The sequence below is a fragment of the Notothenia rossii genome, assembly GCF_949606895.1.
Source record: "Notothenia rossii genome assembly, chromosome: 9".
In the NCBI taxonomy this organism is placed as follows: Eukaryota; Metazoa; Chordata; class Actinopteri; order Perciformes; family Nototheniidae; genus Notothenia; species Notothenia rossii.
In genome coordinates, this window is record NC_136907.1 from 50,045,596 (window position 1) to 50,071,123 (window position 25,528).

A 25,528-nucleotide genomic window follows, 5' to 3' on the forward strand; every position below is an offset into this window, starting at 1 on the left:
ATCCGATAGCTGCTATAGAGCTCCTGCGGATGATGTCACATATGCTGGTCACGTGACGAGAAACGAAGGGGGCAGCCATTTTGGCAGTAATCGCGTCAGTAAATTCATTGGCAGGCACTGGCAGACTGTCGAGGATGGTGGATAACTGCTGTGCACCAGGTTGCACAAATAGGCGTGGGAAGAAGAAAGGTGTATCTTATTATCGCATTCCAAAAGACGCGGAGAGGAGGGAAAAGTGGATCGCAGCGATTAAAAGAGCCAGGAGCCGTCTGAACAAGACTGAAAGATGGGACCCCCCGGCCGTTTGCTTTCGCTTATGCAGTGATCACTTCATATCAGGTGGGTGAAGGAATACAGTACAATGCTACAAAAAGTTTTCAAAAAGCAAAAATACAAACTAGTTTCAGACGCACTGCAGTAGCTATCCAAGCTAATAAACAAACATGCTAACGTGACACTGCCGTAGCTAGACAAGCTAATAAACAAACAATGCTAACGTGACACTGCCTATCAAACTGGAATAATTTAATACTTACCCTTGCAGTGATGATGCCGAAGTTTTTGGATGTAAGACTCCACAGTTGAATGTTGTTTACGAAGCCGGACTGACACCATTTGTAAGCCTCCAAGCTTTTGTAAGCTCTGAGGGAGTCTCCTGAGTACACTGATGGAAAGCTTACAAGATAGCTGTGGATGTCCGCGTAGCGCAAGTCGGGTACATCGTCTTCAGAGCAGGAGGTTATGCTCTTGAAAAGCACACCGGGTGCATTATATGGGTCGCTAATATTTAATCTTTCTAATTTTGTACTATAAAGCCGAATTTCACTTGAATTAAAATGAGATGTATACTCGCACGGTAGGAAAACGTTGGCGCCGGTCGTCATGTTTACTGCCAAAATGGTGGCTGATAACCAAAAGTCACGTGACCGCAGGAGCTCTATAATACAAAACAAAACGTCTGCCTCTCTCCACAATGATCAATAACAGTGAACGGATGGTCAAAGTAAGGCACAAATAAACAGAATCACACGAAGCCTGGTTAGTGTTGCCTGACTTTATAAAGTGTGTTTATAAGCACTACTGCTTGTAGGCAGGCATGACGAGACTCTTCAGTCGACCCATGTTCAGGGGAGGAGGGTTTAGTTTCCTGCACGCCTCGACGTAAGAGAGACGTAAGCGACGCCGCCTCTTAGCTCTGAAGCTCTTGCCTCTAGTCTAGACCGACAATTTTTTGGAGCTGGAAGTGAACCGGATTCCGGAGCTAACAGGCGGCGCCGCTGCGGTGTGAACAGGAAAAAACGGTACTTTTCAGGCTCCAGCTCCGAGCTGAAAACGAGTTGGTGTGAAAGGAGCATGTGTCCCCTCCAGAGGGAGTTTCTCTCCCACTGGTTTCAGACAGAGGGTGAAAAGAGGTGCTGCAGCACAGGCAGGATGAGAACAATAAAGAGCTTTTTGAACATTAAAGCATGGAGACATGTCACAGTAGAGACAATACATACAAATATGAAACCTGAAAATGAGCATATTATGTCCCCTTTAAATTGTGGGCTACCCCCTCCCCTAGAGGAAATCTCAAATACCTGCTTCACACACCATATGGATTAAAAATGGTTGAGCAATAATTTTACCCTGTATTGTGAAGTGTTGTCCAGCAGACTGAAACACAACTTATACTTTATGTTGTAGTATTTGTCATGATTATTATCATACATATATTGATGTTTTTTTATTTGACTAATGTTATCCTTCGTTTTGGTCCGAGTACTGCTTGTGGTTTGTAGTATATATCCTTTCTTGGTGTTGTCATTGTTCCATCACTATTATATTGACCAAATGCTTTTGTGTTGTATATCTGTTCTATTCGGAAAATATCAATGAATGTATTGGGAGAAATACGTTTTCTAGGCCACTTCTGGAGGATGTATTCCAATTTAAAGGAAATAGGTGCAGTGTTATAGATAGGTCACAGATAAAGGAGGACGTATTTAGTAAGGGCGGCTGTAATTAGAATGAACCTGTACGTCTTGTTGGAGCTCTTGGACCTGTCTTTTCTTGTACTTCAGCGTCACTTCTGCCGCCCTCAACTGCTCTTGCAGTTTAACTTTTTCCTGGTGCTCTGGACCTAACACAAAAACGTTGTGGTCAATGATAGCTGCTGTAATGATTTTAAAGGAGAATAAACAAACATAAATCACTTCCTGCTGATCATCCCCGATAGAGTGTTGTTGTTTATTTAGGTTCGTTCTGTCTACCCGGCCATACGTACTGGATTCATTGACTTTGTTGAGGGATTTGCGAAATGATGAGTTGCTGTTGTTGAACAGCTGGATGGTGTTCTCCAGAGCTCTGTTTTCCAGCTCCATCTTGCGGATTGTAGCATCCAGACTGTTCCCCTTCCTCTTGAGCTCCTCTTTCTCTTGTGCAGCCTAAGGAAAAGCAAACAAAGTCAATCAAAGTGAAACAAATCTGTCTGTTTTTAACATGGTGGTGTGTTCAAAGACCTCTTACCTTTGTAATGTAGTAAGCCTGCGTTTCTTCCTTTTCCCCCTCAGGAGCTGCCATTGAAAGCATCACAATCTCGAAACGTTTCTTCATCAAGTCGATTTTGGACAGTTTGTCATTCAGTTCAGCACTGACAGAAAAACACTCTTAGTAAGGGGATCTTTTGAGGTACACATTTTCTCAAAATCATGCAAATATGACATAAAACACAACTCAGGGCAACGTTTGATCTCTATCTTACTCGTGAGCCCCTGTAATGTGAAGCCTCCACCAAATGAAGCGAAATATGTTATTGCATTGTTCAACACATTCCAATAGAGTGGCGAAGTCCCGCCCATCTACTTCCGATGGGACCTTATTTCAGTTAATGGGGAGAGAAAACGTATCTTTCGATCCTGTTTGAATTGTGCCATGAATTACACATATGATGTTTGTCAATCTTAAAAAATAATTTCAATGTCAAAAAAGTCACAGTTTGTCGTAAAACTGTTGAAATATAAGACTATGAAAAATACGCAACTAGAAAGACTACAAATCCCAGAGTCGCGTAAGTGATGTCATTAACGTTACACATTACACTCGTGTTACTCACCGAAACCTTGTAATGCCGGTCCCGCATGCTGGCTCTTACGGAACCAACTAACTCCCCTTGTGTATGTACAGCTCTCAACATGCCCAGACTTGTAGAGATTTTCAACTTTTTTAATACTTTTCGCCTCATTCTGAAAGAAAGAAGTGAAATGTGCCAACGTGACGGCCGTCTTGGTGTGTGGTGCGGGATGGGAGATGTAGTTCATTGAACGGTTTCACACAAACAAATGTGTTACTTCACAGTTTTATGACTCATTTTTACTTTTTTTACTTTCAAAATGATCTTTTAAATTTACAAACATCATACGTGTAATTCGTGGCACAATAAAACGGGATCGAAAGATAATCTTTCTCTCGCCATTGACTTCAATACATACTTTTTCCGAAATATGGAGGTCCACCGGAAAGGAGGGACTTCGCCTCTCTATAGCCTTTAGGGAATCAAACCTATTCGAGGGCTTCGGATAGTAGTGTTTTTATATTTTGGATACTAGTAAAATGTACCTAACAATAACCCTAACCCCTCCCCTTTGGAAATGGTCTAGAATAGCAACTGAGTGTCATATTCGGCCTCACAATCAGATCTTTAATGACAGAAAGACCTTGCAAGATAACTGAGAGCAGAGAAGAGAGATGTTGGAAGGTTTTAGGAAACGGCAGTCTTTTTCAGTTTGTGGCCTAGCGATAAGCTGTGAAAGCTAGCTACCCTATTGCTAACAAAATAGCATCGAGCCATACTGGAAAGTGGGTTTTTGAAGACATGCATGTTAAAGGCTGAAGTCATTATCTGTCAGCCTGACCATAAACTCTGATGCAGGAGATTTGGACAGCCAGTGTATATACACGTTAAGCATTTCATGGAATGTTTGGTTGCAATTGATGAGAGCGGACATTACTGTTCAGGACATATTGAGCTATTTCCTATCTTTAAGTATATGTTTAAATATATTTAAACACTAACTTTGCACAAATCTCTCCTCCTGTCTGGTCATTATCTTCTTAGGTAAATATCGCTACATAACTTCAATAACTGACTGGGGCTCTCTGGTATGTGAGGTAAAGGAGATGTTTCTGAAGATATATCATGCATTTATCATGTGTTTTATAAATGTATTGTTTCATAAATTTGATTATTAATATTTTCAGAATGTACTTCCTTACATTAAAAGAAAGGAAAACACTCCAAGGGATTGCTATTTCAACGGCACCATGAGATGCATTGGTCCACCCCATTTGAGCTCACACTGGCATGAGGCCTTTGAGCCCTAAACAGCGAGAAAAAGGAACAAATTCTCCAGGAAGTGAGATGTGGGGTCTCTGCTGGGCTTTTACCTGAGTTTCTGCCTCTCGTGCTCACTGATCTTCATCTGCTGGCCGAGCATTTCTCGGTACACCTTGACCTCCTCCTCTCTGTCCTTTATGGCTTTCTGCAGCTTCAGCTTCCTCTTCTCCAGAGACAGCACGCTGCCCGTCTTGTCGTACAGCAGATCCCTCAGACGCTTCACCTCTAGCTTCATGACGTTGTGCTCCACCATGTTGTCCTGATTAGGAACATGTGAGGTTCATATAATGCAGGGCAGAAGGTGATCCTTTTCAGATGCATGGCATATTGTATGCTATATTTGAGGGTAATCTACAGACAGCTGACATCTGTTTTAGTTAATGTGTATGTTTTGGAGTTTGCTTCCCTTTGTAGTCTCTTTGTAGTTGTTTTCCCTCTTTTTCTCCTGCAGCTGTTTTTCGTTTCATTGCAGTGGTTTTGTGTCTCTTGGTAGTCACTTTGTGTTTCTTTGTGGTCATTTTGAGTCTTATGAGTCTCTGAATGAGATGTTGTATGTAAAGGCCTTTGACACTTTGGTTTAGTAATACATCTATGTGTTTGCTCAAACCGAAGTGCAAAAGCATCATGCATTTTACAGGGGTTTACGTGCCCATCTTTTTCTCATCCAGGAGAAATCACTTCTTGTTTACTGGCAACTGTGGACCAACGTACTGACATTCCCTTCCCTAATGCCAAACATTTGCTGCTTCCTGCATCTTGAATGCAGATTTACTGGTTTTATTTTTATTTTATAGCATTAGACATGCCATACGTTTGGGTGTTGGGTTAGCTGTAGATTGTAACTGTGATATTAAAAATAAATCATCATCACTTGTTCTGTCATATTGTTTCTCAGTCATTTGTTAATAGTAACAGATATTCATATTAAAAAAGAAAAATAAGTTATTACAGCAATATGTAACATAGGGAAAAGTCAGTTATAGTGTACACACTTAATTCAACCTCCTCAACAAATTTGAATCGGATTAAGTCCATATGTGTTGCCATGACACTCGCTGACATCAGTTACCTGTTTCATGATCCGGAGTCTCTTCAGCTCCTTTTCGTTGGTGTAACGGAGAAGAATAAGCTCCTCCACCTTGTCGGACAGATTTCTCTTTTGAGCCTCCGACTTCTCCATCTCTTTCCTCAAATAGCGAATATCATCCTGCCAGAGACGAGGACATGTGTGAGATGAGCTATTTCGCTTGTTCAGTGTGAACAGATAATACGGTGAGAAGATGAACACTCAGACTGACCTCAGACTCCTTCAGCGTGTTGGTAAGCATGTTGGCCGCCTTCCTCTTCTGCTCCAGGGCTCCGGTCAGCTCAGCCACCTTTATGTCCAGAATTTCTTTTTCATCAGAGTGAACCTCGCCTTGCAGTCGTGCCAGTTTTTTATTCAGGATGGCAATCAGGTTGTCCTACAAAAGGCAAGACAAGTAAAGGGACAAAACATGAACATATGAACTGGAATTGGATGTTATTGTCAAACTATAAAGCATATCAAATAATACAAAGGTTTATAAAACTGTGTTTATGTATTTATCTATTCATATTTTCCTTTTATTATTAAATACAAATGTATTGAAGTTTTCTGTATTTTTTATTTAAATGTATTATTTGAATTTATGTATATAATGTCATTTTTTGTATCCTTAATTTTTGTCTTATAAAATAATTAAATGAAATGTTTATTTTAAGTAATTGATATTGTTCATGTGTCTTTAAATCTGAACCTTTAACAGATGTCTTAATGGCTCTCCTGTGACTCTCTGCTTGCCTGTTCACCGGTAGTCTCCTGCTGTTTCATCAATTCGCTCTCCAGTTTTGTGAGCTGGCTCTCCAGGCTGATGATGGTGGACTTACTCCTGGATACCTGGGCAATAGAATTCTTCTCTTTTGTCTTGAGGACCTGCAAACGCTCTCTACGACAAAAAAACTCCTCCCTGCAGTCATGCAGCTGGACATCCAACTCCTGAGGAAAGGCACAGGCACAAACAGAACACCAACCTATATCAATGTGAGCGCCACATTGTCATGGCACAGAGATTCCTGAAAGACATTCTTCTTTGTGTTATTAACCTAATGTGAAGCCGGCGAGCTAGTTCAGGCAGTCAACTCGAGCACCAATGATACATTAACACGTGACGCACCTCGTCCCTCTTTCAACCAAACAAACACATTCTCCTAAACATGCCGCTCTATTATGCTGCTGCTGCTGCCTCCCCCACCACCCCAGCTTCCATCCCAGCATCCACCTGTAGGCTCTGGGGGGGGGGGGGGGGGGGGAGGGTATAGTTATCTAATCATCACTCAATGTTTTCTGTAAATCTGTGGAGTGATGAGGCCCGAGCCTAGACAAGAGTTGTCTGACTGAATTATTATGATGTCATTATTGAACAAGGACCTTGCATAAAAAGACATTCATCTCAAAAAGAGAAGAGCTGCTACAGTATATGCCAGATCTTAGCTAAAAGCTCATTTCCATCTGCACTCCCATGGCAGGTAAGCACAAAACAACAAACATGAAAACATGTCCTAGTGCCTATCACACTAACAATTATACCAGATCAAAATACAGATCAAATATGAATACGAGTACATTTGTCAAAAATAAATAAAATTCATTTAAACTAACGTCTCAAATGATGCACTATGGTAAAAACATGGGAAGCCAGGCAGGTTTTAAGCTCAGCTGGAAGCATACTCCAATGTCTGATGGCCTTCAAAGAAAGAACAGATTGTGCAAATGTAGTGCACCTCAGTGGGATGCTAAGAGAAAAGAATGAGATTGTCAAAGCTCAGGAGAGTGTATTTGGATAGGATATAGCAACGATGGTCAATTCTTACCAACAAACTTTGAAGGCTTGTTTGAAAAGAATCTCAACCATTCAAAATTGAAGTGAAGAAGATTTGATGGTAGACATGTTAAATCCTATAAAAGGAGGGCCACGACAAAATAGAACTCCCAATCAACCGGACATTGAGAGGCCATTGAGAGACACAATGTAAATTAAACTTGTTCTTGTAGCTTCATTAGGTTGTTATGTTTTCTTTACCTGTCACTGTTTTAGATCATTAACAGTGAAGATTGAAGTCAATGGCAACACAGAGAAGGTATTTTCATTGCGCTAACAGCAAAAATAAGTGTGAAATTAATGAGAGGAAAGTAATAACATGTAGGGGAGAGCGGGGTAAGGTGAGTCCATTTGTACTTATGTTGTCCTCAAGGAATAGTGAGATAAAAGTCAAATGACAACAACTTTTATTTCAATATGTCTTCTGTCAATCAAAATGAAAATAATACATTTCTCACAAAGGGCCATCAAAACATGACACTTCAAAAACAAAGTGGTGTTGTTGGCTAACTAGCACCATCTTAGGGGTAAGTTGATTCGCATCATGGGGTCAATTGAGCCATCTGGGGGTCATTTGACCAATTGACTTTTACAAGTTTAAACCTGACTATCATTTAAAAAAGATATCATCCTTTCACTGCCACTCCCTGCGTTGGTGTGAGAATGAACTAAACAGCCCTGAATAGATATCCTTATAAATGTTCTGGTAACACATGTCTGTTGTTAATGTACTTTAATGATTTATATAGGTTAGTCAAAAACATCAAAAACAAATCACTTGTGTAAAACTACATTGAAATAGCATTTGATACTACAGAGACCTAACTTAACTTCAGTGCCTCATGGGGGGTTCAGTTGATCCACTGGCTCACTTTACCCCACAGCACCGCTTTTGGGGAATCTGTCTAGCTTAGTTATTCCTGCTAATCTTTATCTAAAGGATTCACATGGTTTTACACCTTGCTAAATAACCTACATGTATGATACATATGTTCAGACCTGGATCAATTTGCTTTGACATAACAGTAATTATACCTGACATGTTCAACATTGGTTTATTGTGAAAAAAAACACATCAACCACTTTACAATGTGCTTCTCTCCGACACAGCTTAATAGAAAGGATGAGTGCTTCCTGAATGTATGGCTGCATGACAACAGTTCCCTAGATAAAGGGGGTGGGTTATCTTACCCCACTCTCACTCCCCTACGACAGTTCTCTTTGCCAGCGTAGCAAATCAACAGTTTGGTTGGGGATTGTCTTACCTTGATTGTGTATTCTTCATCTTTGAGGAGGAGGTCCATCTGTGCAGCTCTGTCCTCCTCACCGAGGGCGCTCTGAGTCACAACTCTCAGCTTCTGCTCCAGAGCAACGTTAAAGGCCCTGGCCTTCATCAGTCTGCAACACACACATACACAGACAGAGCATTACGCCAAACGCCTCAAACACAGACGCTTGGTCAGAGCCCTTCTGCGTCTGATATAGACAGAGGTGGAAGAAGTATTCAGGTTATTCCTTTAAGTAAAAGTCGCAATACTACAGTGTAAACATGCAAGTAAAAGAACTGCATTCAAAATTGTACTCAAGTAAAAAGTAAAAGTACCAAAAGTAAAAGTTCTCATTATGCAGAATGGCCCGTTGAAGCAGCATATATTTGTAATTGTTGTATTATACTTATTGATGCATTAATGTGTTCATCACATTTCAATACAATTGTATTTGAATAACTTTAGTTACTACTGGGTGGCTTTAATAATATATGATAATGTATTAGTTGATTTATATTTTTGTATCAATAACATCAATCTGCAAAGTGACTAGGAGAGAAAAAGTATAACATTTGCCAACAAATTGTAGCAGAGAAAAAGTATAAAGTAGTATGAAATGAAAAGGCGTGTGGTGCAGTGGGTTGTGAGTTGGTGTTGGGATCAGGGGGTCACAGGTTCAAACCCCACTGCAGTCAGCATGTCGTTGTGTCCTTGAGACACTTCACCCCAAATTGCTCCTGTGGGGATTGTTCACAGTATTGAGTATGTAAGTCGCTTTGGAGAAAAGCGTCTGGCATGTAAAGTACAACAAGTACCTAAATGTTTTACTTGAGTAAATGTTAAAAACTGTCAGTTGTACACTTTAGGGTCTGTATGAAAGTAACAATACTTTGGAAACGGGCTACTAACTAACCCTGACGTGTTCACCCATCCCAAATACTAAACCTAGATCAACCAGGTGAGATGGTTTTTTCTAACAAGACTCTTCATGTAACGACGGGAAAACTATAGTTTTATTTGAAACACTTAATGTATGAGCTGAAAGGGACTTGTCGCTCTTGACTCATCCAAAATGTACGTAAGAGCGGTACCTTGAATGCCACATTGTGGAGCTAATGCCACTGAAAAGCTGAAGAGTTGGCGAGAACGTGGTTTACTGACAATAGAGTATTGTAGGATTTCACTGACTTGTCATTGTTATCCTGGATGTCTTTCTTTATTCCGGATATGTTTGAGTTTACAGACTCCACATCGGAGGTTGCTCTGTCCAGTGTGCCTTTGCAAGTATCCAGCTGCAAAACCAGAGAGAATCAATTTAATAATAACGACATTTGAACCTTCTTTTATAGCACGACCCACAATTGAAAATATCTGTTAACAGTGTCAAAATGTTGGTGGCTCAAAGACTGACCTCATCCTTCAGCCTGGTGCAGTTATTCTCCTGCTCCCTCAGATCCTGCCGCAACCTCACAGCCTGACTTTTGGACGTTGTTATCTTCCTCTCACTTTCCTTGTTGTTGTTTCTCTGAGTGTCCAACAATTGCTTCTTCTCTATTACGGTGGCATTCCTCTCCCTGATTTTCTGGTTGGACTGGGCTACTTGCTGCACGGATGAAGGAACAACACAGGAGTATACACTTGTTCACAATAAGTTGGCTTCTTTTGTTTAAGGGTTTATACGCATTCATTCAGCATATCGTTTATCAGCAGAAGCATATGGTCCAGATTTTACCAGAGCACATTGCTGCATCTCAGCATCTCGTTGCTTCATCTGCTTGATGGTGTTTTCCCACTGGTGGATGAGCTGCTGTGTCTCGTGGTGGGCCTGCTGCAGATTTTCTGTAGTTTTATCCAAAGCAATCTGTTCAAAAAGCAGAAGAAATGTACATTTCCTCCTGAGACCCAGAAAGAAAAAGGTTTCAAATTTCCTTTTTTTTTATGATCACACAAGTCTTTAGGGTGATATAAACATGACTAACAAAAGCTAAAAACATATATTTTTATTTTTGTTTTATTGTGTGTCCTTTGTAGAAGACATCGGGTGTTAGTTATGTGAAGCTTAGTATACAAACAACATTAACATACAAGTACATTTAGACAACATTAGAGCACAACAACTCAATGCAACAAATACTGAGCCCTCATTTGTAGTATTCCATCCTTTTTTGAAATGCAGAGATACATCTGACACTTGAGGCACTTGATGTATGTTTTCCCACTGCATCCGTCTGCCATGAACCCTAAGTGTTAGTTGTGGCCCATAGTGGACTCCATTTGTGTTGTGTGAAATTGGGGGAAATAAAAAGTTAGCAAATCCCCATGTCCTCTTCAGAGGACATTCATATTTTTTTTTAGTTTTAGGTCAAATAATTATTACACTGCTCTGAAAACTCACTACACTAACTCCTAAGATGTTCCCTTACTATAATTAATAAAAAATATTGACCTAACAACACTGGTAATGACAAAACTAAAAACTTACCATTTTTCTTTCTATAAATAGTGCTTGTGTTGATGGACGCCATTTTGAAATACAATGAAATTATCTTTTTCAAAGCCACACCCCCACATATGATATGTCACATGTCTGAAAAGCCCAGGATGTCCTCTGTGGAGTACAATTGGAGTTAATGCTGTGGCATATATAACCTCAAAGTAATGGTCCAAAACCCAATGTGCTCCACAGAGGAAACAATTGAATGGGTGGGTCTCTGGAGGATGGAGTAATGAGCCTTAATGTGAAGAGGAGTCAAATCTGAATGGCTTTTTTCAGAATTTTCTTTTGTAACCGTTTTTGGCTTGGCAGGCAGTCCAGAAACACACATTTATGTGCAAAAACTCTGAAAAAGCGACATAACGTTAGCCTTTAGAAAAATGAAATTGATCTAAACATTGAGGTGGTTGCTTACCTGTGCGGATATAGTCTCAGTCAACTCTTTGTCGAGTGCTTTGCGCTTTTCATTGGCCTCCAGTGTCTTCTTCTCTATAGCCAGTGTGAGCGCCTTTATCAGGAAAGATGACAAAGCTCCAGATCAGTTGTAAACAGTAGTTTAGTTAGCTGGGAACAGAAACAATGTGCACATGTGAAATAATACAGCCCTCTCACCTTGATCCTCTGCTCATCCTGCTCAGCGTACTTGATGATGGCCATAGTGTCCTCATCTCTGAGCGCTGACTCCTCTAAAAAGGAATCCATGGTCTGCTGGTCCCAGCTCATCTGGCTCCTAAACTTCTCTAGCTTCTGTTTGGCCTTCACGATATTGTTCTGAGGATATAGAAAAAGGTTACGTTGCACACTTTGCACCCTCTTGAATAGCTGTGTTTATGTTCAAAGTCAATGTTGTAGACCTCCAGCAGGTTCCTCCTCTCTGCTAAAGTCCGAAGGTCATTCTCCATCTTAGCAGTCTCCTGCGCCAGACGACCTCTCTCCCTTTCGACGAGAGCAGTGAGGTGTTTCTCAATCTCTCCTTCGCTTTCCTTCGCCTTGCACAGAGCCTATGTGCAGAAAAATACAACACACTGACTATAACCAGAATACTAGAAGAGAAATGAAAGCTTTAGCGCAAGTTCAATAAGGAAGACCTAACTGAAGAAACACACTCCTCAATGTCAGTTTCGGTGATTTATTGACAAGGATGACGACACCCTAAAACAGAATAATGCAGCAAGATAAGCTGACAAAGTATTACATCCATGCAATTCAATCAACACAAATATATACCACGAAACAGAGTATAGTAGTATAATAGTATAATATATATATAGTATAATATATGGTATAATATAATAGTGGAAACAGTCTTACATGAATGAGTGAACGAACGTCTCAACTCGAGGCGGAGTGCATGAACAATGTTTGAACTAAAATGGCCGCTCGGCACTTCCGGGTCAGAGCACGGCATAACCGGGCAGCGACAGCAGTGACACTGCCCTCTAGTGGCCGGCGATAAACTCTTCATCCCCCCCAGACCGGAAAGCTATGGGCCGGAATAGGTTAACGGTCTACATCCCGTATCCAGCTGCCAGACTCGGGCTCGTAACGTGCAGGCGGCCTCCTCAAGCGGCCCGGCCGAGTCGGCTGGGGCAGCGTCGGCGGCGACTGCGGCACCGGGAGCGGTGCACCCAGGAAGGCACCCGTAGGAACAGCGAGGTCAGAGGACGCCCCATCAGCAGGCGTCGGTGGGGAAGCGCCAATAGCCGAGTCGCGGGGCCCGACAGCTGGCCGCTGAGCAATCCCCTGGGGCGTCGCCCAGCCCGGGTGGATAGGTGGGGGCTGATGACCCAGGGCAGCGGGCGGCGGCGACGGCGCAGCCGACTGCTCGCGGGCGCAGGGTGTGGCCGGCGTGTAGGCACGGAGGAACCGCCGGTTGCGCAGTGTCAGACGTCCCGAACCGTCAACCCTGACCCGATACTGGTCGTGGCCCGGCGACTCCACCACGATCCCCGACCTGTCCCATTTGTGGGGGCTCGGGCCTTGCTGGTTCTGGAGGAATACCCTTTCGCCGAGTGCCAATGGGCGGAGCGGTCTCGAGTGAGTCCCCAGAGACTCGGTGGCACGGGACATACGGGTCCGAAGGGCGTCCTCCTTCGCCGCCCATGCCTCGCGCCATAGCAGGCGGATATGCGGGTTCGAGAACTTCTCGAGGCGGTTCACGAAGGAGAGCGAGCCACGAAGTGGGCGGCCGAAGATGATCTGTGCTGGCGAGAGGTCGCAGTCGGGGTCAGGCGTGTTACGCAACTGCAGCATAGCGCGCAGGAAGCGGTCCTGATCAAGGCTGCCCGACGGGCCGGTGTTGGACATCAAGGGGCGCTTAGCAGTCTTAACCGCAACCTCCGCCCTCCCATTCGACTGCGGAAAGCTAACGGAAGACACACGGTGTTCGACGTGCCATAAGCGGAGGAAGTCCTCGGTGTGGCTCGCCTTGAATTCCAGACCACCGTCGCTCGAGAGCTCCTCCGGTACGCCGAAGGTGGCGAAGAACGACCGGAGGTGTTGGACCAGGCCAGCTGAGCCCGCCAGGGCAGTACCCGCCGTAGAGCTCAGGACCTCTACCCAGCCCGAGAGCCGATCCCCGACAACTAGGTAGTGACGGCCCCCATAGTCGAAGAAGTCAGCAAACACCGCCTCGAATGGCGTGGACGGGGGTGGGGACGGCCGGGGGGGTGTAGCCGCCTGTGACGGAGCATTGCGGTTGCAGTCTGCACACCCGTCCCTGGTGGCCTGAATGTCCCCGGACATCCCGGGCCAGTAAACTATGGCTCGGGCATGCTGCCCCATGGCTGAGGTCCCCTGGTGAGCGGCATGGAGATGCCGAAGGACCCTCCCACGGAGGGATGGGGGAACCACGACGCGGTCCCGATAGAGCAGGACGCCGTCCTGGGCGTAGACGGACTCACAGACCGATGACAGACTCGCCAGGGCAGGGTCGTTAACGTCAATCCCACCCTCTTGCTCGATGAGTTGGAGGAGGTGGCCGAGGCATCCATCAGCCGCTGTTTCCCGTGCGAGGAGGGGCCAAGAGACGGCTCCGAGCTCCCGTGCGTCGTCGCGGATGGAGGCCATGAGTGCTGACTCCATGGCGTCAGGCCCGCTCGGCAGCCCCAATGAGAGGCCGTTCGCTGAACCCGAGGGGGAAGGATGCCTCGACGTGGCATCAGCGGCATAGTTGCTCTTGCCAGGCAGATGCACAATGTCGAAGCGCCATGGGAGGGTGCGCTGCTTCAGTCTAAACAGACGCGAGTTTGTGATCTCATCCAGCGTACGGTCGCCAAAGATTTTCACCAACGGCTTATGGTCGGTGACCACGACGAGGTTGTCGGACCCCTGCGTGAAGTACCGCGTCTGTTCCAGGCCCCATGCCACAGCTAGGGCCTCTCCCTCGACGGCTGCATAGCGCTGCTCCGCAGGGGACAGGAAACGCGAGCCCGCGAGGGTGACCCTCCACCCTCCTGGACAGCAGTCCGGTATGCCCGAGGCACAGTGACAATGTTGCTGGAGCAGGAAGTAGCCAATGCCACGCATGGACCAGTCAGGGCGGAGGCAGGTACGCTTCTGCATGTCGTAGATCTCCACGCCCTCGCGGATGGCCTCCATTATGGCTTGCTTGGACGTCTGGAAGGCCTCCTCCAGAACGGGGGACCATAGGAACGCACAGCGTGGGCTGAGGAACGGCTTAAATGGAGCCATCGTGTCACGCAACTGGGCGTAGTTAGCCACCTGGTTGACAAGGCCGAACCAACTCCTGATGTCCGTCGTGGAGCCTGGGGTGGGGAAGTCCCGGATGGCGTCCAAGTATTTTGGGAGCGGTTCGATGGTAGATTCCGACACCCTGAAGCCAGCGAAGTCGACGCACCTCTCCGCGAACTGAAGCTTGTCCGGATTCAGCACGATCCCCGATCGGCCGACACGCGTCAGGAAGTCGATGGTCCTCCACCAGTGTTGCTCCAGGTCGGTGTCATAGTGGATGGTGTCATCCACACAACGTTCCTTGCGTTCATAGTCCGAGAGGACGGCGTCAAACCGACGGTTGTAGCCATCCCCTGACGACAGGAAACCCTGTGGTGCCCTGGTGTAGCGCCAACGGCGAAGGGCGTGATGAAGGTAGTGAGGTGGCGATCCGACTCACGCAGGGGAACACTGTGGTAGCCGTTCCAGGCGTCCGTGACGGTCTTCCAGGTGCCCTTCGGGACGCGGCGTGCGAGGTGGAACGGGGACTCAGTGGCGAAGGTCTCACGTTGGCAGAACTTGTTGAGGGGGGAGAGGTCCACGGTCCTGCGGGGGGAACCGTCGTGCTTCCGAGTGACTACCATACGATGGCACCACGTCACCGGCTCGCCGTACGGCACGCGTTCAATGACCCCAAGGGCTTCGTCCCGCAGGAGGTCATCGTGAACCCTCCGCTGCCAGTGTAGAGGCACCGTAGCCGCGGTGTGGCATGCCTTAGGCGTAGCTGCGGGGTCCACGTGCATCTCGATAGGCGGCCCCTCCATGCATGGTAGTGCCCGATGGGGGCAAGTATTGAATGTCGACGAGGCATATCTCCCGAGTAGCCAACCTTTCATCCGGTTATTGTTCTCTGGCGTACAAGGGAACGGCAGTGCTGCGGGGCGCGCCGGGGGGACCGTGCGCTGAGGACATGAGCATTGGGCGTCCCCGGGGTCACTTGGCCCCACGCAGCCGCCGTTGGTTGACCTCGTCGCATTGATGGACAGGGGCTGGACTGGCGTGTCAGCCGTGTCAGGGCTACGCCTGTCCTTGGGCCCCCTTGCAACGTCGTCCGACGGGAAGTTAATGGGCAAGAGGCCGAGGTTGAGCAACGACTCGTAGGAGAGGTACATGGCCCGGACTGAGCTGCTCACATATACCATGGAACGGCAGGATGTAGTACGGCCCCCGCTGCAGGTCGTCGAGAGCCTAGCGAAGAACGCTCCCTCGATGGCTATAGGGGAGCGGTTGGCGGCCAACAGGCTGAGGCTGACGGGTCGCAGGTCGTCCCGCGCGAAACCGCAGGCCAGGAACTCCTCCAGAGACCAAAGGTCCGACTGCGCGCCAGTGTCTGCGACGGCGGATATTCGAGCTCCGTCGGCCGAGCCCCGGTTGCTGGTGCCATCCCTCGGCCCGACTGGCATGTCCATCGAGATGGTGATTAACGCCCGGGGGTGGTCTCTCAGCCTGGCTCGCCTCCATTCGCCCTTGGAGAAGATGTGGTGCTCGAGTATAATAGGTGAAGGCCTGTCGACACAGCCGTGCGACGTAGGGGCGCGGCGTCGGCGAAGGCTCCCGCGACGTCGGCCAGGGCGGGCTCCAGCTTGCACCGACGAGACCTGGGATACCAGCTCCGACCCCATGGCGGCCTGTTGACTGTCGGATGACGGCTGTTGACGCCTCTGTTGTCGGCGGGCCCTGTAGCAGCCGATGCACACCTGGTGAGGCTTAGGATTCCACCCGCGAGGCCCCTCCGTGAAGACGTTAAAGACGTTCTTACATTCCGGACACGAGGCACGTTTAGCCCCGTCCGTGGGGCTCGGGGCGGGGCTCGCCTGTGGAGTCGTCTTCAAGCGCCGGAATGACGACATGGCTGATAGGGAGGACGACGGGAGAGCGTTACGGGCCATCTCTTTGTTCTCGACGAGTGCAATCACGTCATTAACTGGCTTGACCAGGACGTCAGTTGTCCCTAGCGTCTCGCGGCGTATGTCCGAGTCATAGATGCCATTGAGCAGCACATCGCGGATAATGTGGTCGGTATAGTCCACGTCCTTACCACACTCGCATACCGCATTATATGCGCATGTCTCTGCTTTACCCCGCACTCTGGCAGCGAATGCGCGGAATGTCTCGTCGCGTTCCTGGCGTAACTGAAGTAGTTCGGTGCGCAGGACGCATGTAGCAACTGGGATGACAGCTAGGGAACGCATGACGGTGATCAAGTCTGGCAAGGGTCCGGAAGCGGCGTCGGGGACGGCTTTCAACAGGCTGTCTCCAAGTACAGGCCCAGCGCACTGAAACAGCTGGAAGGGGGCCTGTGCGTCCCCTATGCCTGAGCCGGCGCGGAATACATTCCAACGGCGGATGAACACGTTCCATTCCTCTATTGACACGCCCACATCAACTTTGGGCCGATCGAGTCTCGGGCCGTGAGGGGCTGGGGCCTGGGCTGGCGCGGCCATGACAGGCGCTGCGTGCTGGTGGCTACATCCATGAATCGTCAATATAGCAATGACGAGTGCTTCAGACAAGTCATCGGATTTGAACTCGCAGCCGGGGACAGGGCATCCAACAACGACCATGGTGTCGTCATGAAGAAACACACTCCTCAATGTCAGTTTCGGTGATTTATTGACAAGGATGACGACACCCTAAAACAGAATAATGCAGCAAGATAAGCTGACAAAGTATTACATCCATGCAATTCAATCAACACAAATATATACCACGAAACAGAGTATAGTAGTATAATAGTATAATATATATATAGTATAATATATGGTATAATATAATAGTGGAAACAGTCTTACATGAATGAGTGGACGAACGTCTCAACTCGAGGCGGAGTGCATGAACAATGTTTGAACTAAAATGGCCGCTCGGCACTTCCGGGTCAGAGCACGGCATAACCGGGCAGCGACAGCAGTGACACTGCCCTCTAGTGGCCGGCGATAAACTCTTCACTAACAGTGAGTCACTTACACGTCACTCTATCGCTCTCTCCCCCCTCATTAAATGCGTGGGCGTCATCCCTCAGCAGCCGATTTCTGCACACGTTAAATTCCTTAAATGCCTGCTCTTCCTTCCTGTCAGCTGTCATTTCAGGTGACACACGCAAGCAGCAGCAGGGCTTCGTCCCAGCTCCAGGTATATATATTCATCAGCTCCGCAGTCTTGCGGATTAAGCTACAGGCGGCGTTCCCCAGTCGGCTAGCGGTTCCAGCCGGCCACCCCGCAAACCCGGACGCGGGAGGAAAAGACAAGGATATCGGGCTCCACGGAAGTTCCTCCGGCTTAATGGAAATGGACTACTTCACGCAAACAATTGACGCACGCCTTCAGTCTCTCGAGAGGGCATCACTGGCATCAGGGCCGCTCAAATGCGGCGCTTCCGGCCTCCACACGGAACGGGCCCTCATCGATTGCGAAGCTTCACCCACTTCTGGCTTCAACTACAACCCCCCTTGCAGGCAGGCAGGCAGGGCTCAAGCTACATCCCATTGAAGCTACTTCTCCTCCCGGCTCAGTAGCCAGTACTGGACACTAAGTGCGTCATAGGCGGCTAGCAGGTTCAGTGCACAGCAGGCTCGCCTCCTTTCCCTGCGCCTCCCCGCTAAAAGAGGCGTCAAGGTAGCGCTGGTGTAATAGAGTTATAAAGGTTGGTGTAAAATCCGGGTTAAATTGGAGAATCACGCCATCTGGTTTTACAAATGTGTGCCGGCATTACTGTAGCTTTGTTACAGCAATGGATTGTGGGAGATTCTCGTACCGCGTGAGGATCTTTTGAGTGTAAGGTTCTATTGTATTATGTCGGTGGACAAAATGTATGTTATTATTTTATTAGGACAATAACGTTCTGTTGTGTTGTTTCGTTTAATGTTAGTCGTTTAATGCTCACAGCAACATGTTTTTTGTGTGATTGGCTATTTGTTTTATATGATTTATTAATGTGATCACCAATAGCTAATCTGAGCTAATAAGCTAACGTGAGCGTGGTGCTATCTCTCCTACAGAACGTGTCCTTTTTATGTGTCCATTCAAACGCAGGTATGTGAGTTTTGTACACCAGTTTGTTTATGTTTAATGTTTCACATTGTTTACTACTACTATACGATCATTGATGGATTGTGGGAGATTCTCATACCGCGTGAGGATCTTTTGAGAAACGTGTCCTTTTTATGTGTCCATTCAAACGAAGGTATAAACAAACGCAGTGAAATAAACCAAAGTATTCACCAGCTCTGAGTGGTCTGTTGCCGAGGGGACACTACACCGGGGTTTACATTGGTGCCGTGACCCGTTCTTCACTACGCCGGACCAGGGTGGATGTCTTCTCGCCGCTGCAACGTTTTGGAGCTTCAATTCCTTCAGTGTGTTGGACTCTCAGGTTTATTTTGTTGATATAAGCCTTATTCTTTTGAACTTGTCATTTTATTTTGTTTTACTATCGATGAAACATGAATTCCAGTAAATTTAATTCCTTTGAAATCACTCCTTTCAATGTTGGTAGGGGTAGAGGGCTATGTAGCACACCTGTTCCATTTCCACAAGGTGACTTTAAGGTGGGGGATAGGAAAACTTTTGATGGGGATTCAGTGCATAGTCCTATCAGAAGTGGAGATGTGATGACACCTTCCATCTAGGGCTGGGCGATATGGTCTCTAAATGATATCGCGATATTTACTGACTATATCGCGATTTACGATATATATCGCGATATTCTGATTTTTTTATTTTTATTTAACCCCTTGATGTTTATAGTCACGCCAGTATGATGATTCTAGTAGTCCCTGCAACATATGTCTGCATTAAAAAAAATCGACTAATAATGAAGAAAATTAACACATTTGTTGCAATAGTAATTTATGCACTAACTACATTACTACTTGTACTACAACATTTGAATCATCAGTTCTTCCTCATTTTGCTCAATTGTTCATATTTGGTTTATGAAAATAATTATATTGTGGTCATTGTTCAAAAATGTCTGCTATTATTATGAGTATTATTATTATTAGTATAATGCGCTTTCTGTCTTCCTGTCATTATCAGGAATTAGACATGTAATGGCTATGTATTATATTAGATTAGAACCTTCATTCTCCTAAACTGCTGGGACATTTCCCTAAAGCCAATACCTTTTATATTTTCTACTCTTCACTTACTTGTCAGCATAGGTCGGCATTGATGTACAGAGCCGACAGAAGACCTTGTTTATATTGGCATCATATTGAGAGGTGCAGTGACGCGTCCTAAAACCAGGAAGTAAGCTGCTGGTTCCCTCGACAGAAAAAGCAATGGGATTTCTCCACAGGGTTTTGGAAAATAGCTGGAAATAAGGTCTGTGGAAAACAAACCTGTTTGATAAATGCACGTTTTGTTCAGCCGGATAATATCCACATGTCTACCCTACTTTTATAATTTTCTAATCATAAATCTAATCGATAGATTATAAAAGGATTTTAGGACGCATGACTGCACCACTAGAAGCCAACTCCATCGATCAAGCTGGCTGAAACTTTCTCTCCCTCTTCTCATGCTACCTGTCACTCTCCTTTAACTCCTCCGGTGAATTTCTTTTATTTGAAGATAGTTTTTTGCCCGGCGCTCACGGGCAAACGGGAGCCTGCTCGCGCTGGCTCTGCAGCAAACAGCTGCTACGGAGCCAGCGCGAGCAGGCTCCCGTTTGCCTTTCACCCAACAACGACAACCGCCTCACGAAACGTTATGTTGTAGCGTGAATAAACGAAACAATTTAACAAAATTGCTTGTCAAAGTACCTATACCACTGGACAATTTTATTTTTTTTAAGCAATATTTTTAGTGGCCCGAGCGGGCAAGTGGAAAGTACGTTATGCTGGCCCGGGGTGTCTAAATAGTGCTTCCGAGCCAGCGGGCCATTTATAATGTCGAGCCCTGCTCTCTGTCACTGTGCATGTGTGTAATGTTTGTGTGCAAGTTAGACAGGGCCTGCGTGTGTGCCTGCGTGTGTGCCTGCGTGTGTGCCTGTGTCTATGAGGGAGAAAGGAAAGCTCATTTTGGCCGCGGCGGGAAATTGATTTGACAACATAATACTCGATGTTCACGATGTGGTCATTTACGACATCGCATGGAGTGCAATCCACGATGTATCGTGTAAAGTCGATATATCGCCCAGCCCTACTTCCATCCAGCATACAGTAGAGTTATCTACACCACAGTGCACATCAGTCCCCAACCCTCCTGATGATGTCGGACTAGCTGACCAAATGAGCACTATTGTGCAGCAGATAGGGCAGCAGCTAGCTGATAGCATTATGTCACGCATTAACACTACAGCTGCTGTACACACGAGTCATGAAGAAAATGCATTAAAAAAGACACACTCCCCAGCCAAACACTGGATCTCTCCCAAGTTCAGCTAGTCACTCAGAGAGGAGTTAAAGACCCACCTGTGTTCAGAGGAGAGAGTTCAGACACACTGCCTGTTGATGAATGGGAGGATTTGATGAGAAATTACATCAGGAAAAGCAGTATCCACCCAGAGCATCAAGCTGAAGAAATTCTGATTCACCTGAGGGGCAGAGCAAAGGATGTTGTGAAGCTTGGGATAAGAAATAGTGGAATTGACAAGAGAACCCGCAGGCCATCTATGGACTCCTCCGCAAACATTTCAGATCCAGCCATTGCTCTTCTGTGCCTCTGGCTGACTTTTATTCCACCCTACCAAAAGAACAAGAGGACCCATATGAGTACTGGCTCAGAATAAACAGAGCTGTCGATGTGGCTGACAGTTGTCTTAGGGAACAGGGTAAGGTGTTTGATAATCCCAGTATTGAAGTCACACGTATGTTCATCAGACACTGCCCCAGCAGAGATTTAGCTCTTACGTTTAGGTCCAAGACAATTGATAAATGGTCAGCACGAGAAGTTCAGGAAGTGCTAGATGAATACCATTTAGAGAAGGGACTGAGGTCTTCCACAGAGAGAGGCAGGATAAACATGAATGTAGCTGAGGTGAGCACTAATGCTGCTTTAGTGTCAGACATTCCCAAACAGGCACAAGCTGTGAGCCAGGACAACCCTGCTTTCGAGAGGTTGATTGGCATGCTGGAGAAGGTGTTGCTTCAGGCCCCTGGGTATGCTCAAGCTAATAGGAGGCCACATACTAGCAACAAGCCACCAAAGATTGAGGGCTTTATGGACATGCCTTGTTCTATATGTAATGACAGCTCTCATTCTGCTTTCATACACTGTCGAGAGAACAGACTTTGCTTTCTGTGTCACTTACCTGGTCACCCAAGACGTGACTGCCCAGAGGGGAGACGTCCTCTTCACTAAAACCAGCAGGGAAACTGAATGATCTGTGCAAGAGGGAGGATAGTGCAGATTATGTGAGTGAGCCTTCCACCTTGGATATGAAAGACGTTGATGATTGTGAAACATTGTATGACACCTACAGCAGCATGGTGCCATCAAATAAGACACTGATTGTACAAAGGCTGCAAAGACTCCCGGAGACTGATAGTCTATTCCACACGGCTGTGACCACCGATAATGGACATGCTCTCAAAGCATTAGTGGACAGTGGATCTATGGCATGCACAATTAGTGAGGCAGCTGACAGAAGACTTTCACAATCTGTCCCTAACATGGAAAGGAAATCAGCTGAAGACTTTGTCATAGTTGGTTGTGGTGGTCACCTTGTTACTCCAACTGCCATGTATGATCTTACTGCATCAGTTTATAAGGTAATAATTCCTGTTCTAGTTGTGCCAGGCCAGACTGATGAAAGATTCTCAGCAGCAATGCCATCAAGTGGCTCATTTCGCAGATGAAAAAAACTGTAAGCTGCCAAAATATCACATCTCCTGTGACAAGTGTTCAGAGTGATAGTTTGCCCAAGTTGATGTCTCTGCTGTCCTCCTCAGATGAATGCAAAGGTGGAGCAGGGACTAACAAAATTGGCACGGCAAAACTGAAAAGATGTGTAACTCTGCAGCCAATGTCTGAAAGTTTGGTGTGGGCGAAATTACCTGAGTCTGATGTCTCTGCAGTAGGGAGTACAGTCATCATTGAGCCCACCCAGTCAAAAGCCAGACCTGCACAAATTCTGGTGGGGAGGGTTGTCACGTCCTTATGGGGAAATGGCTGGGTTCCTGTCAAAATTGTAAACCCCACTGAAAAGCCACTCACCCTTAAAAAGAATGCAAAGGTTGCTGATGTGTCCCCTGTCTTTCAGTGCAGGATTGACCAGATCCAGTTCGCGTCCAATCCAGTGCACAGTACACACACAGCCCGTCGCCTGAGCCAAGGTCAGAGGAGGAGATGTCCCGCATCTTGAGTGACATGGGTTTGCAGGATTTGGACCTCTCATCTTGTGAGGTCTCTCTCACAAGATGAAAATCATTGAGCAGTATGAATCAACATTTTCGAAGCACAAAATGGACTGTGGATTTTGTGCACAGAATACACCTGGTTGATGACAAGCCCTTCAGACTTCCATACAGGCGGGTTCCGCCATGCCACTATGACAAGCTACGGACTGCTCTGAATGACATGGAGGAATTAGGGATCATTTGCAAATCTCAGAGTGAATACTCATCACCCCTTGTCCTTGTTGTCAAACCAAATGGTGACCTTCGCCTCTGCAATGACTTCAGGTGGTTGAACGCAAGAACAGTAAAAGATGCACATCCATTGCCCCATCAGACTGATGCCCTTGCTGCGCTTGGTGGAAATGTGTTCTTTTCCACAATGGACCTCACGTCAGGGTTCTACAATGTCGGGCTGCATGAAGATGACAGAAAATATACAGCGTTCTCCTCCCCATTCGGTCTTCATGAATACAACAGGATGCCCCAGGGCTTGTCGAACAGCCCTGCCACTTTCATGCGAATGATGATATCCATCTTTGGGGATGAGAACTTCACAAGTCTGCTATGCTACATGGATGACCTCATGGTCTATGCTCCATCTGAACAGGTTGCACTTGAGCGTCTACAGATGGTTTTCTCACGTCTTGCTGCCAACTACTTAAAGCTCTCCCCTAAGAAGTGCTACTTTCTACGCAGGTCAATCAAATTTCTGGGACACATTATTTGTGAGGATGGTGTTAAGACCGACCCGAGTAAAGTGGAGGTTATAAATGATATGCAGGAAGCTGACTTGATGGAGCAAGATGGGCAAACACCGTGTGCTAAGAAAATCCGGTCTTTCTTAGGGATGGTTCTCTATTACCACCATTTCATTGAGGGATGTTCTGCCAAAGCTAAGCCGCTGTTCAACCTTGTGTCTGAGCCTGCCACACCACACAAAAAAGGGAGAGGCCACAAACCAAAGTTTAAAAAAGGCAATGTCAGACTCTCTCCAACAGACTGGAATGATGAGTGCAAAGAAGCATTTGGAACATTGAAGTATGAGCTGGTGCACAGTGTCACTTTAGCACATCCAGATTTTAACGCTCCATTCATTCTTGCAGTTGATGCCTGATGGCATGGGGGCCGTCCTTTCACAGTTGCCTCCTTATGGAAAGATGGCCAGACCTGTAGCATTTGCTAGCAAGACACTTTCCCACTCTCAGCTGAACTATCCAGCACATCAACTTGAGTTTCTCGCTCTTAAATGGGCAGTTTGTGACAAATTTAGCCATTGGCTAAAAGGGCGACACTTCACAGTCTGGACGGATAATAACCCATTGACATACATCTTGACTAAGCCTAGGTTGGATGCTTGTGAGCAGAGGTGGGTTTCAAAGCTCGCAGCATACAGTTTTGACCTGAACTATATCCCTGGTCCAAAGAATGTGGTCGCTGATGCATTAAGCATAGAGCCATTTGTCCAGTCGTGCATGAGCCACCGTCTTGTGACCGAACCTTATGCGTTTTTACTGAACCACATGTCTGGGATGGTGGATAGAACAGTGCAGGATGCATTTAGGTGTACTAATAACTGCCAGGTGGTTGTTGATCAGTCCGAGGAAGTCGCCGTCATCACCCAGCCTCCTTCTCAGGGGTCCCTGTCATCACATGAAGTCTCAGCAGTGTTGGATGCACACGACACTGGAGGTGTCGGCCAAGCGAGAGGAACAGGACCAGCTGTTTTTCAGGTCGCTGGTGTCGACCAGACTTCCTCTCTTGTGAAGAGTGAACTTGTTAATCTCCAAGAGCAGGATGATGTCATAGGCAGGGCTCTCTATTACATCCAGCGCCGCAGGAGACCCACGAGACGTGAGCGTGCTGCTGAGTCTCGCGGAGTGACAAAACTGCTAAGACACTTGCCCAAACTCTCCGTCAAGGATGGCATTTTGTGCAAGGTAAAGAAAGACAGACAAATGAACACGACAATCCACCAAATTGTGGTTCCAGACTCCCTTAAGGCCCAAGTTCTCAATGGCATACATGACTCAGCTGGTCATCAGGGACAGGCCCGCACACTTTCTCTTGCCAGGCAGAGATTCTTTTGGATAGGAATGGAACGTGACATCATCAATCATGTGAGGAATTGCTTCCGATGTGTGGTTGGAAAAACACCTGAGCCTAACGACCGTGCTCCTCTTGAAAGCATTTGCACCTCTGAACCGATGGAACTAGTCTGTATTGATTTCTGGACTGCTGAACAGACTGACAAAAAGTGTGTGGATGTTTTGGTAGTCACAGATCATTTTACTAAAAGGTCTCATGCATTCCCGTGTAAAAATCAGTCAGCTAAACAGGTTGCTCGTCGACTTTGGAATGACTTTTTCTGCATATATGGTTTCCCCAAACGCATCCATTCAGATCAAGGAGCCAATTTTGAG

General features: G+C 46.4%; 1 protein-coding gene across 3 annotated transcripts in view; it reads right to left on the reverse strand.

Annotated features, from left to right (window-relative positions):
* The window catches only part of ccdc39 (coiled-coil domain 39 molecular ruler complex subunit), a 36,417-nt gene that overhangs the window by 3,398 nt on the left and 7,491 nt on the right, over positions 1 to 25,528 (reverse strand). Inside the window, exons 3-16 of one of the 3 annotated variants that reach the window (XM_079648876.1) lie at positions 11,892 to 12,038; positions 11,650 to 11,808; positions 11,453 to 11,545; positions 10,276 to 10,404; positions 9,955 to 10,146; positions 9,732 to 9,835; positions 8,541 to 8,673; positions 6,198 to 6,392; positions 5,674 to 5,838; positions 5,445 to 5,582; positions 4,426 to 4,634; positions 2,509 to 2,632; positions 2,267 to 2,426; positions 2,022 to 2,122 (exon numbers count right to left, since the gene is read on the reverse strand). In XM_079648876.1, the coding sequence (XP_079505002.1) occupies positions 2,022 to 2,122; positions 2,267 to 2,426; positions 2,509 to 2,632; positions 4,426 to 4,634; positions 5,445 to 5,582; positions 5,674 to 5,838; positions 6,198 to 6,392; positions 8,541 to 8,673; positions 9,732 to 9,835; positions 9,955 to 10,146; positions 10,276 to 10,404; positions 11,453 to 11,545; positions 11,650 to 11,808; positions 11,892 to 12,038 (2,049 nt within the window). Of the gene's footprint in view, positions 1 to 2,015; positions 2,123 to 2,266; positions 2,427 to 2,508; positions 2,633 to 4,425; positions 4,635 to 5,444; positions 5,583 to 5,673; positions 5,839 to 6,197; positions 6,393 to 8,540; positions 8,674 to 9,731; positions 9,836 to 9,954; positions 10,147 to 10,275; positions 10,405 to 11,452; positions 11,546 to 11,649; positions 11,809 to 11,891; positions 12,039 to 25,528 lie in introns of all 3 variants that reach the window. The other 2 variants (XM_079648875.1, XM_079648877.1) reach the window with 2 other exon arrangements.